Source organism: Lynx canadensis, chromosome A3, assembly GCF_007474595.2.
Source record: "Lynx canadensis isolate LIC74 chromosome A3, mLynCan4.pri.v2, whole genome shotgun sequence".
NCBI lineage: Eukaryota > Metazoa > Chordata > Mammalia > Carnivora > Felidae > Lynx > Lynx canadensis.
The window spans coordinates 42,587,433-42,601,017 of record NC_044305.1 but is presented as its reverse complement, the minus strand read 5'-3'; the positions used below and the strand labels follow the sequence as shown (position 1 = coordinate 42,601,017).

Below are 13,585 nucleotides of genomic sequence, written 5' to 3'. Positions count from 1 at the left end.
AAAGACCATTATTTTGGAGAAACACAAAAACATGTCAATTCTTTATTTTTTTTCCTTAGGCGTAGAAACTGAATCTGAAATAGCCAATGAATAAGCAAAGGCTTATAATAGAATACATTTCTATTTTTAGTGTTTCATCTTTCTTTAAAATGAGTAGCATTGTTTTTCTAAAGTGGGAATTAAGTCGTTTCCATTCCCTTAACTCATGAAATAAATTATTTCAGAATATATTGTTTAGCAACCAAATTTTCTTTCTCTGGGTAAAAAAAAAAAAAAAATCAGAAATTACACTTAATATTTAGATGAGTTGATCTGAAAACCCTCTTCTCCAGACATTTAGAAATGTTAAAGTTCATAGGCATTCTCTAAAAGCTTAGCTGGGCTTGCAGGGTAATAAAAGAGGTTGCCAAAGCTGTAAACCAAGGGTGAGGGAAATGACTGGGACCCAGAAGTAAACTGACCATGGGGTGTGGGTGGGGTCTTGTCAGCCAGAGTCACCTGGGTCTTTGGCTTTTGTGTCTAGATGGGAACAGGGGTTCGTCAGTGGGGAGTAGGACCTGAGCCCCCCCTCACACCCTCGTGTGAAACGCGCACCCTCAATGAAAGGACGGACTAGCAGCCAGGGGAAATGACATAGAAACTTACCTGTTTTGTCCTGGGGCAGTGGGGGGGGGGGGGGGCATCAGTCTCCTGAGAATCTATTATAGGAAGCCCAGGCCTTGTGTAAAAGTTAGTCCGAGGCCGCTGCTTTCTGAGGGCCCCGTTGTAACAAAGATTAAACAGCTCTGACACAAGCCCACTACTCAGCCCAGACAGGATTGCCTCTGATAAAGTCCCACCAAAGACGTGACACGAAATCGCTATTAAAGATATAAAAGTAGATAATGAAAAACATTAATGGAAAAAATAACACCAGAAAAAAAAAAAAAACAGGCCAACTTGAAAAGAGATAAACTCAAAGGACTGGTTACAGAGCTGTTTAGATTCAGCTGAAGAGACTGTTGGTGAAATGGAACGTATGTCTGAGGAGTTTTCCCAGGTGGCGGCATGGAGAGCTTGAGGTCAGATTAGGAGTTCTGCCCCAGAGAAGGAGCAAAAAAATTTTCTAAGCACAAAGTGGCCCAGGATTTTCTGGAATTTTTGAAAAGCATGAGCCCTCAACCTCAGAATGCACGATGAGCCTGAATAAGACAAATAAAGATACACACCTAAAAATATTTTCTTGACAGGTGCCTGAGTGGCTCAGTCAGTTAAGTGTCCAACTCTTGATTTTGGCTCAGGTCATGATCTCACGGTTTGTGAGTTCGAGTCCTGCGTCGGCTTATAGCACAGAGCCTACTTGGGCTTCTCTCTCTCTGCCTCTCTCTCTCTCTCTCAAAATAAATAATCTTAAAAAATATTTTGTTGAATCCTTAGAACTCCAAAGATGAATCTTAAAAGTTGTGAGAGATTTTTTTTAGGATGTCATAAAGGAACAACAGATCAGTAGCATGTTTCTCAATAGTAACTCCTCCTCCCCCCCAAAAGAGCCAGAAGACAGATAAAATAATATCTTCAAAGTGGTAAGAGACAAGGACAGTCAGCAGGGAATTTTGCACTCCGTTAATCCACTCACGAAGAGCATGAGTAGAATAGTGATATTATTGCGGGTCTATGAGGACTTGAGAAAGTTGATCCAGAATGGATCCTTGTTGAAAGAGCTAGTCAAGGATGTACTTTGGAATGACCCAATAAGAAGGGAGTGAGGCGCAGGAAGCAGTGGTCAACAAAGAAATTGGTAAACATTTGGGGAATGCAAACATGAGCTGTCTGAGACAAAAGTCGCTTTGGGTCGTTTGAGTCATTCTGGGGTGTGTGTGATGGAGAAGCGGGGTGCGCCAAGTCGGAAAAGGGGCTCATGTCAGATGGATGGGCACCAGACTTCAGGCCTTCCACAGTTCTTTGGCTGTTGGGGAAGTGGCCGGAGGCATCGGGGAAATCAGGTCAAGTATATATGCTAGGAAAATGGAAGAGTAAAACACATTTTAATTATAATTTCAGTACACATTAAAAAAAAAAAAAAAAGAGTAGCAGTAGCATGTATAACTTCTAAACACCATAGAGGAAAAGGAGATAAAACCTAAATAGCCTGATAGGATGCAGAAATAAAGGGAGTGGGAGGAGAATAAGCAAGGAAGTATTATAAATAGGAATGACAAAATCAAGGTTTCAGTGAGTCCAATTATATAGGAAATCACAATAGGCGTTGATGAATTAAACCTACCAGTTAAAAAGACAAATTGCTACACTGGTCTTAAAATAAAATCCAGCTTTATGCTATTTTTAAGAGTTCTACTTAAAACATATGAACACAGAAAGGTTGGAAGTGAAGAATAGAAAATGATTCTAGGTCAGTATTAACCTCCCAAATGTTGGTATAACTTTTTAAATAATCAGACAAGCTAGACTTTAATGGTAAAAAAAAAAAAAAAAAAAATTCATTATTAGGGATAAAGAAGGTCACTATGTAATGGGGGGGGCGGGTGTGGGGAATAGCAGATACTTTATCAAGAAGATGTAACAATGCTGATCTGATGTTCACCTAATGAGATGGCCTTCAAATAAAGCCCAAATTGGCAGATTCCCGGGAGAAACTGATAAAATACATGATACGTGGTGGGAAATGTTAAAAGCTCTCAATAGTTACTAGATTGAATTAGCCAAAAATGGTCTATAGAAGGTATTAAGCTGAAGCTAAGGATACACATAGAACCCTTCACTCCATAGAGAACACGTGTATTTATAAAAGTTGACCACAGTCTAGCAAAACTCACCAAATATCATTATCTAAATTAGTATTTTTTTTTTAATGTTTATTTATTCTTTGAGAGAGAGAGAGCGCAAGCACATGAGCCAGGAAGGGGCAGAGAAAGGAAGACACAGAATCTGAAGTGGATTCCACGTTCTGAGCTGCCAGCACAGAGCCTGACATGGGGCTCAAACTCGCGAGATCATGATCTGAGCCGAAATCGGACACTTAACTGAGTCACCCAGGTGCCCCTCAATTAGTATTTTTTAGAGTATAGGCCCAACCTATTGTGAGACTCAAAATCAATTTAATTTATTGTGAAAAACCTTTTCAGATGTTTTAATGGTATAGAAAATACTGATGTATCACATGTACTAGTACTGAGTCATTTCATGAAAGTGTTGTGTATATATATATATACACATACGTATGTATGTTTCTGTGTCCTAGGTCATGTAAAAAATTATTAGTGTCTCCAGATCCTGATTAGAGGTCTAAAAGCTTTATATCACCCAGAACAGATTCTCTGATGACAACACAGTTAAATAAGAACTATCAGTGATATTTTAAAGCCCCCATGTGTTAGGGAAGTTAAGGTCACTACCATCTCATGAGTCTAGGAGATCTTATGGGATTTAGAAAAGACAACTGAACAATCATGAAAAAAGTGAGTATGTGTGCTGCAGCTTGTAGTACGTAGCTACAACAGTACTTAGAGGGAAATTTGTTGCCTTAAATATTTGCTGTAAGAAAAAAGAAAGGCCTGAAAATTAATAAATGTCCATGTTGTAAAGTTAGAGCAGAATAAACCAATAGAGATTAGAGGAAGGAATAATGAAAATTATGTATGCTGGATCACAAACCCAAAAGCTGGTTTGGAATCATCCTTGATATTGAATCAGCAATTTATAACAGCCAAGACATGGAACAACCTAAGTGTCCATTGACAGATAAGGAAGTTTGTGTTACGAACACACACACACACACACACACTAGATTATGATTCAGCCATAAAAGAGGAAACCTTGCCACTTATGGACCTTGAGGGCATTATGCTGAGTGAAACATAATGTGTTGTGTCAGAGGAACACAAATTCTGTGTGATCTCACTTATATGTGGAATCTAAAAAAACCCCAAAACCAGTCTCCTAGAAAAAGGGGTGACCAGCAGTCACCAAGGGCAGGAGTAGGAGGAATCACAGGAAGGTGGTCAGAAGGTGCACACTCCCAGTTAACAACATAAGCGAGTGCTAGGGAGGTCCCAGACGGCTTGGCTGGCAACTACAGCTAACATTGGTGTGTGGGGCGTCTGAAAGATGTTAAGAGAGTAACAGTTCTCCCGAGGGATAAAATTGCTTTTCCCTTTTTTTTTTCTGCCTTGTTTTGGTCTCTGTATGAGATGATGGAGGTTCACTGAATTTAGTGTGGTAGTCATTTCACAATATATGCATAAGTCATTATGCTGTACACCTTCAACTTACACAGTTCTTTTAATTTTTTTTTTAATATTTATTTTGAGACACAGATAGAGTGTAGCAGGGGAGGGGCAGAAAGAGAGGGAGACACAGAATCCGAAGCAGGCTCCAGACTCTGAGCTGTCAGCACAGAGCCCAACATGGGGCTCGAACTCTTGAGCTGCGAGATCACGATCCGAGCCGAAGTCGGACGCTTAACCGACTGAGCCACCCAGGTGCCCCAAACTTACACAGTTCTGTGTGACAGTTATATCTCCATAAAACTGAGTGGAAAAATAAAATAAAATTAGCAGTTAAAATAAAATAAAATTAGCAGTTAAGTAAAATTAGCAGAAAGAGTTAACTCTTTACCCCCTCCCACCACCGCCAAGAACAGATCTGGAAACACCAGATCTTGACAGTTTTGCAGGCAAGTTCTTCTAAACCCACAGAGAAGAGAGGGGAAAGGGACCATCCTTAGCTCATTTTGTAAGACTCGAGTGACCTTGCTACCAAGATCACAGAAAGACGGGGTCATGAGAATGATCCCTAGGTTTTCTCACTCCACAGCACACATGCAAATCTCACATGAAAAAATTGAACAAACCAAACTAGTGATACATTAAAAAAGAAAGGGCCCAACATCAAGAAGCGTTTATACCATACGAACCATCTGTGAGTTAACATTAGAATATATATTATTGTGATTCAACCCATTTCAGATTAGAGAAAATGTCAAGGGATAAAGAAAAAGCATTTGCTAAAATTCAGTACCCAATTGTTAAAAAAAGAAGAAAAGAAGAGGTGACTAGGAATACAAGATAGCTTAACCCCATAAAATGCTTCTGCTACAAACCTACAGTCAACACAGCATCTAACAGAAGTGGAAACTCAGAGAAGAGACCAGTAAGCCCCCCCTCCCACCCTGCTCAACACTGCTTCAGAGTCCCTGTGAGATAAGAGCTTGAGTGGTAGGACATGAGTGGTCACAATATTTTTTACAATATTTAAACAAATTAGGTGATGGTGGTCCTGATGCAGACATATCTGCTAGGGTCTCTGATTTATTGTCGCTCTGTTTTAGTTTTGTACCTGCCTGGCTGGTCACCTTGTGCCCAGGAAGGGTGTCTGGAAACTAGATCTCTTTGACATCCACCGGGCACATCCCTGCCCCACGCTTCTCTGTGCACCTGCATATGGTCCATGACAGAGCAGATGGTTAGTGATGAGATCCAGCCCCAGAGGTGCTGTTGAGGGTATCTTCACAAAACCTACCCAAGTCTCAATTGCCAAATTGGCTTGAACTGGCCAAATTGGACTGCGTTGGTTGGGCCACACGAGCTGGTAAATGTATTCCATGTCTAAAGAATTCAGGGCCTCCACAGACTTTTGTTCCCTGAATCCTTACCCCCTAGGAACAGAAGAAAAGCCATTCTTTCCAGACCCTTACTGATTTTAGAGAGACAACAGGGGAGGAGCAGAGAGAGAGAGGGATGAAGGATCCAAAGTGGGCTCTTAGCTGATGGCGGAGAGCCCGATATAGGGCTTGAATTCACGAACCGTGAGATCATGACCTGAGCCAAAGTTGAGTCAGATGCTCAACCAGCTAAGTCACTCAGACACCCCTCTGCTCTACGCTTTCAAGTGTACTAGCAATAGTAAGTGAAAGCACATATTTCACAGAAGTTTCTGGAATTGACAGAACACAGGTCCTTTGTGGTCAGTCCATACAAGATGTGGGTGGTCACACATCTGGCCTCATTCTTTGACCTCCTGGGCCTGGCCCAGTGGGAAAACCCAGGGGACATTCCTACTGGGAGTCCTTTTAGGACAGTGGGGATTTCAGAAGCGAAGCACCCAGAATGCTGGTCCCGAGAGCACAGTTGGAAGGCATCGCTGGTGTTATCACCCTGGTGAGTGTGGGATCTCCCCACGACGTTTCTGCTGAGCAGCGGGCTGGCTTGGCTTTCGCTGAGATTTCTTTGCCATTTGTGGCAATACGGCCTGAGCCGTAAATGTTTCAGTGTATTACTTCTCGAGACTAGGGCTTTTCATTTTCCTGTGAAAGATTTCTTTTAAAGAAATTCTAACTCAGGAATTAGTGGTGGGGATGTAATTCCTTTTTAGAGCAACCCGTTCTGCACAACTTGGAAGACACACTTGTGCTCCTCTCAAACATGCGTTTGTGTGTGCTGCGAAGGAAAAATATTCTCCCGAGCTAGCTTTTTCTCAAGTCTGCGCTCCTAACAGAGGGTATATTTTTGTATCCTGTATTTGCCTAGCTTGAGTAAGATTCAAGGCACATTTTTCAACCTTGGCTTTTCTGCCTACACCGCAAGGCCGCACCGATCCCACAGTGCTCAGCGGGGAACAGACCCGGCTTTGTGGGAGCCTGGTGACTGTGTCGGCGTGGTGACCCTGCAGCAGCTCCACGGAAGACTGCCCTTTGAGTGCACAGTTGTTGAGAAGCCACTGGGACTTATGGAGTGACCCAGACCAGGGTGACCCAGGCCCCTGGTCTCACACTGCCTCTGAAGAAGCGGGGTACGGGGGAGGGAAGTGTTTCAGAGGATTTTTGTCATCTGAATAGATTAAATACATTTGATTACAATGTGATCTTTGTACCTGAATGTGTCCATGTTGGCGAAGTTTTGAGAGCTCCTTGTGAGGACCTAGAGTTTTGGTTGGTCGATGCCCACCAAGAAATGGAAGTTGATGGTAGAACGTTCCAGGCCTTCGTGTCCCTGCCCTCCCACCCACTGGATTCCTTCCGGGACTGAACAGGGTGCAGTGTCACACCTCGCTTGTGAGTGTGTTCCTGGAAAGGCTAATTTGGGACAGCCTCTCTTGAGGGTGCCTGGCTGTGGCTCACGCCGTCCAGAACCCACGGCCAGAGGTCAGAATCCACTTGCCCAGGATTTGAAAGCTCCATGAGCCCACCTCAGAGTTGGCTTGCGGCGGTCACAGCTGCGATAAAGGTGACAGTCTGGGAGAAGTAAATGTCATAGCCTGCAGCTGGTGTAGTCACCGCGGGGGGAGCACATGCTGTGGAGTTTTTGTCATGAGTACCTTAAATCCTGTTCCTGCAGAGAGCTTATTTAGAAAGCCACAGTGAAATTGTGTGTGTGTTCCGTGATGAGTGATTTTTTTTTTTCCTCAAACCTAATGCTGAGGCATTTAGAACAATCTCTTCTTAGTCTCTTCTTTAAAATGCCCTAATGTTAGAGCACTTGGGTGGCTCAGTCGGTGAAGCGTCCAACTTTGGCTCAGGTCATGATCTCATGGTTCGTGGGTTTGAGCCCTGCGTCGGGCTCTATGCTGACAGCTCAGAGCCTGGAGTCTGCTTCAGATTCTGTGTCTCCCTCCCTCTCTCTCTGCCCTTACACAATTCTCACACTCTCTTTCTTTTTCTCTCTCAAAAATAAACATTAAAAAATAAAAAATAAAATAAAATAAAATGCCCTCATGTCAAAATTTGGATTTCATGATTGTTAAGAAATCCCCACCCTCTTGCCCTCCCCTGCTCCCAGTGGAGGACAAATCTCTACTTCTGAGCCCTTGGCAAGCCTGGACCCAGCCTACCCCAGGGTCTAGAGATTTGGGAGGCAGTGGTCATGCCAGGGAGGGGGGCTTGTTGACCTCTCCCCTTCTGTTCCCTCCTTCCTCTTGTCCCACCTTCCCCGACTCACCTTTTTTTTGTCAAGTTTATTTATTTTTGAGAGGTGGGGGAGGGGCAGAGAGAGAGAGAGAGAGAGAGAGAGAGAGAGAGAGAGAGAGAATCCCAAGCAGGCTCCATGCTGTCAGCTCAGAGCCTGACATGGGGCTCGATCTCACGAAGCATGAGATCATGACCTGAGCCGAGATCAAGAGGAGGACACCTAACTGACTGAGCCACCCAGGGCCCCTTACCTGCCTTCTTATACTTGTGTTCTGTTCACGAATTCCATCGCTGCTCCTCTTAAGGGGGGCTAGGATCTGTGCAGGGGACTGGGAATGTGATAGTCACATCAAAATTAGCTGATAAAAGTTGACCACACCCAAATAAGTAACTCTCTTGGGGTTCCTCACTGAAGTCAGACCCAGCCTGGGCTGGCAGCCCAGAAGTCGTGGACTCTGGTCCAGGGGCAGCGAAAAGAAGTGGCTCATCCTCTTGATTTGTTTGGAGTGTCATCAGGCAAAAGGCTCCCTCCCTGGGGTGAGGATTGGGTCTGGTGACACCATTTACCCCCACTGTTTGCAGCCTGTGGCTGTGAAATTCCAAACATGAGGTCTCTTCTTTGGTGGGCAGGACTTCCTGTTTCCTGTTATGCACATTGCAGCTTCAGCAACTCTTTAGGAGCTTATCCTGAAGGCCATTTTTTCCTCAACAATTTCTTGATCACTTTTCAGGATTGTGAAGGTTTTTTGTCTCTGACGCTCGGTCGTTGTGTCTGTCAGCACTGGGGAAGAGGGAAAGGAAGGCAGCAAAGTAGAGCTAGAGGGCCAGGGGCTGCTGGCTAGAACGCATGCAGCCGAAAGCCTGCAGAAGTACTTGATTTGGTTCACATGGTATTTTTTTAAATCAGTCGATTTCATTTTGAAGAGAAAAAAAAAAAAAAAGATTTCTGGCCTCGTGTGAAAAAGCAGATCTCTCAACACAGCACTCAACATTTCTACAATAATTAGCAATGGCTGGGTGACACTGTCCCCCTAGTTTACTGGGGCATTCATGCCCCAGTCCTCACCACTCCCCATGGTCTCACACCTCGCCCGTGCTCATGCTGATGTGCATCTTTGACCCCCACGGTGGAGAATCTCTTGAGTTGTGATTGTGGCTTCTGAGTCTCCAGGGTATTATGTGTCCACACCTGTACTCTGCCATTTCTCTGCCACTTCCTATCCTAGCACTAATAGGGGCTGCTCATATCTTGCATAAAAACTCACTCCTGAAGAGGGGCAGGAAGGAATGGATGACATCAGAGATTGTCTGGATTTGTTTCTTTGACTTTATCAGTCTGAAGGATTAGCAAAACCTTAAGTTTGGGGGCAGGGGTGAGGATGGAAACTGTCAAATGCCTCTGTTTCTACAAAAAATAACCTACATGTATGTATTTGGCAGGTGAAAGGAAAACAAGCCAGGATGGATATTTACGACACTCAGACCTTGGGGGTTGTGGTCTTTGGTGGATTCATGGTCGTTTCTGCCATCGGCATCTTCCTGGTGTCCACCTTCTCCATGAAGGAAACGTCATATGAAGAAGCCCTAGCCAACCAGCGCAAGGAGATGGCGAAAACGCACCACCAGAAAGTGGAGAAGAAAAAGAAGGAGAAAACAGTGGAGAAGAAAGGAAAGACCAAGAAAAAGGAAGAGAAACCCAATGGGAAGATACCTGACCATGAGCCAGCCCCCAACGTGACCATCCTTCTCAAAGATCCTGTGCGGGCACCTGCAGTGGCCGTGGCTCCAACCCCAGTCCAGCCCCCCGTGGTCATTGCCCCTGTAGCCCCAGTACCAGCTGTGCCCCAAGAGAAGCTGGCCTCCTCCCCTAAGGACAAAAAGAAAAAGGAGAAAAAAGTGGCAAAGGTGGAACCAGCAGTTAGTTCTGTAGTGAATTCTATCCAAGTTCTTACCTCCAAGGCTGCCATCTTGGAAACTGCTCCCAAAGAGGTGCCTATGGTGGTTGTGCCCCCAGTGGGTGCCAAGGCCAGTACCCCAGCCACTGGCACTGCACAAGGCAAAAAGGCAGAGGGAGCCCAGAATCAGAACAAAAAGGCAGAGGGAGTCCAGAACCAAAACAAAAAGGCAGAGGGAACCCCCAACCAGGGCAAAAAAGCAGAGGGGGCTCCCAACCAGGGCAAAAAGGCAGAGGGAGCCCAGAATCAGGGCAAAAAGGTAGAAGTGGTCCCGAACCAGGGCAAAAAAGCAGAGGGGGCTCCAGACCAGGGCAAAAAGGCAGAGGGAGCCCAGAATCAGGGCAAAAAGGCAGAAGGGGCCCAGAATCAGAGCAAAAAGGCAGAAGGGGCCCAGAATCAGAGTAAAAAGGGAGAAGGAACCCCAAACCAAGGCAAAAAGACAGAAGCGGTCCCCAACCAGGGCAAAAAGACAGACGGGGCCCCCAACCAGGGCAAAAAGGCAGAGGGAGCTTCCAACCAGGGCAAAAAAGTAGAAGGGACCCATAATCAGGGCAAAAAGGCAGAGGGAGCACAGAATCAGGGCAAAAAAGCAGAGGGGGCCTCAAACCAGGGTAAAAAAGAGGAGGGGACCCCAAACCAGAGTAAAAAGGCAGACGGGAGTCCCAATCAGGGGAAAAAGTTGGAAGTGGTTCAGAACCAGAGCAAAAAGTTAGAGGGGACCCCCAACCAGGGCAAAAAGGCAGAGGGGGTCCAGAACCAGGGCAAAAAAGTAGAGGGGGCCCAGAACCAGGGCAAAAAGGCAGAGGGGGCCCAGAACCAGGGCAAAAAGGTGGAGGGAGCCCCCAACCAGGGCAAAAAGGAGGGAACCCCAAACCAGGGTAAAAAGGCTGAGGGTGCCCCCAACCAGGGCAAAAAGACAGAGGGGACCCCCAACCAGGGCAAAAAGACAGAGGGGGCTCCCAACCAGGGCAAAAAGGCAGAGGGGGCTCCCAACCAGGGCAAGAAGGCCGAGGGGGCCCAGAATCAGGGCAAAAAGGCTGAGGGGGCCCAGAATCAGGGCAAAAAGGCAGAGGGGGCCCAGAATCAGGGTAAAAAGGCAGATTCAGTTGCTAGTCAGGGCACAAAGGCAGAGGCTGTTGCAAGCCAGGGGAAAAAAGCAGAGGGGGCCCCCAATCAAGGCAAAAAAGCAGAGGGAACCCCGACCCAGGGCAAAAAGTCAGAAGGGTCCCCCAACCAGGGCAAAAAGGCGGATACATCTGCCAATCAGGGTAAAAGGACAGAGTCAGCTCCTATCCAAGGCAAAAATGCAGATATGGTCCAGAGCCAAGAGGCACCAAAGCAAGAGGCTCCTGCAAAGAAGAAGTCTGGTTCAAAGAAAAAAGGTGAGCCTGGTAAGTAGTTCTGATTTCTCTGTGAACTGGAAGGGAAAAGCGATCTTTTAGTAGCTTATGGATTCCCTTTGGGGGAGCCATATGTATCAGTTAGCTGTTGCTACAACAAAGCTGTGTAACAAACATCCCATAATTCAGTGACTTACACCAGCAGTCATTTATTCTTTTTCGTGCTTCTGTTGAATTGGCTGAAAGTAGACTGATCTGGGTTGTCTCAGCTAAGTGGCTCTGCTTCACACTGCAGTTTAACTACGTTCGGCCCCTTGCTGTAGATTGACCATAGGTCTGTTCCATATGTGTTCATTCTGGGGCCCAGGCTGAGGCTTCAGGGATTCTGGAGGGTAGAGGTCCTTCTCCTGGTTACAGTAGAGCTATAAAAGGGCACATGTCAAACCAGCATCCTATTGGCCAGAGCAAGTCATGTGACTGAGCCAGAGTCAAGGGGTAGGAAGTGCACTGTCTCCAGTGGGAGGGACTGCCAAGTGATGTTGTAAGAGGTGTGAGTATGTGAGTACAAGGAGTGGTGAGGAATTAGGAATAGTAATTCCATCCATCACACAATCTGAAACACTTCTGTGTCTTGGCAAATCTTTCTTAGATGTCTGAGTATGTTCTGCCAGGCTGTTTGTTGCTTACCTCACCTGGTACTCGTTTCTGTATGTTTGTTGAATGACTAATGGTAGGATGTTCTTAAGGTTAACAATGGCATCCACCCCCATCCCCAGTTTTTCCTCTTCCCAACTCCCTATCCCAGTTACTTAGTGGACCATTTTATATATATACAATACAGAACGGTAATTTTCTGTTATGTTTTTAGTGTGCATTATAGAAATTGGGCCAGTGAGTTCCTGTTTCCTGTTCATCACTCATTTGATATGGCAGTCTTCGGTTTTCTTTTCTTTCTTGCTTCCTTTTTTTTTTTTTTTAATATCTTTGACTAGCCATTAGTTGATTTGGATAATTAATTGCATTTGTCTTACCGAGGTATCTTAGGGGGTCTGAGATGTTTGGGCCTTGTGCTGGATATGTTCTTAGCTGGGTTTCCCTTTCTTGCCTCTTTGTGGAGATGCATTACCTTTTCTCAGGTTTCCTCCTCCCCCACCTTTTGGGGGGGCATTTGTTCAGGCAGCACCCAGTTCCTTATGAGGGGACCTGTGCTGTGTGAGCAGCTTCAGGCTCCTGCTGAGCGTCAAAGATGAGCCCACCTGGCCCCCACAAGTGAGGCCAGCCTCTCAAAGCCCTCTGAAAATCCAAATGTTCAGCCTCCGTCTGCCTCCGCAGGCCGGAGGAAAGGCTTGCTGCCTTGTCTTTAAGTTGATGTTCCACTTGACCCAGGGACAGGGTATTTGAGACATGAGGACAGGGATGGAACTGAGAAGTGGCCTGTTTTCTGTAAAGCATCAGGTGTGTTCAGAATAGAGCTTCCTCTGTCCCGTGACCTATGTCCTGTGGCCATTGTTACCATGTTTGGCTTTAGGCATCTGAAACAGGGCACTAAATAGAAATGTGGTACTTTAGGAAGGAAGGCAAGTGGTACTAATAAGCCAGAAATAGAGAACCTTGTTAGGAGGAAGACCTAACTTTCTGACCTGTATGAACCCACACAGCACCTTACTGGCCTAAGAGAAAATTTGAACAGAGAAAAGAAATTCCAGAGGTTAAATATTATGGATAAAATGACAGTTATTACTAAAATTATTCTAGCCAAAATTTCAATGGGATTCCCCTGCCGACTCCCGCCTTTAACTTGACAAAACTATTCTGAAAGTCCCATCTGGTGGGGAAAATAGGTTGGAATATTGGATAGATTTTTTTAAGCGGCTTTTGGGAAGCCAGTTGTGTCTGATGTGTGAACATATTCCCATGCCATTGTAATTACAGGTTAGGGTGCTGGCCCAAGGACAGACAGGTCAGAGAATAAAATGGTCCTGAAGCAGACTGTCATGTCTGAGAACTTCAGTGAGGGGAGGCAGCCTCATTTCAGTGGGAAGAAGAAATGTTCTGATCTTGGGCAACATGTTCAAGATTTGGAAGAGTCTGCTTATGGATCCCTCTAAACATGTAAGGTCTGGATAAATTAGATTTAATTGAAAAAAAATCAAACCCCAGAAAATATCAAAGACAGCCAAAATTAATATTAATCAGCCCAGATATCGGGAGGCCTGACGCCACTCCAAGGTTGCAATGAGAAAATCGCAAAGGCCAGTATGGGGCACTGGGCCACAAAAGCAACCACACAGGATCATCAGACCCAGAATGAAAACCCAGCCACACAGGGTATTATGTGCAGCTGAGAGGACACCTGAAAGGCGAATTTCTTTATTCTTCAGGGGGTTTGA

At 45.4% G+C, this 13,585-nt stretch overlaps 1 protein-coding gene across 6 annotated transcripts in view; it reads left to right on the top strand.

Moving 5' to 3' along the window:
- RRBP1 (ribosome binding protein 1) overlaps positions 1 to 13,585 on the top strand; it is a 65,603-nt gene that overhangs the window by 14,705 nt on the left and 37,313 nt on the right. For 2 of the 6 annotated variants that reach the window (XM_030310138.1, XM_030310143.1), the window contains exon 2: positions 9,341 to 11,246. In XM_030310138.1, coding sequence (XP_030165998.1) covers positions 9,362 to 11,246 — 1,885 coding nt within the window. In that variant the 5' untranslated portion in view covers positions 9,341 to 9,361. The remainder of the gene's footprint in view (positions 1 to 9,340; positions 11,247 to 13,585) is intronic. The other 4 variants (XM_030310141.1, XM_030310142.1, XM_030310140.1 and 1 more) reach the window with 4 other exon arrangements.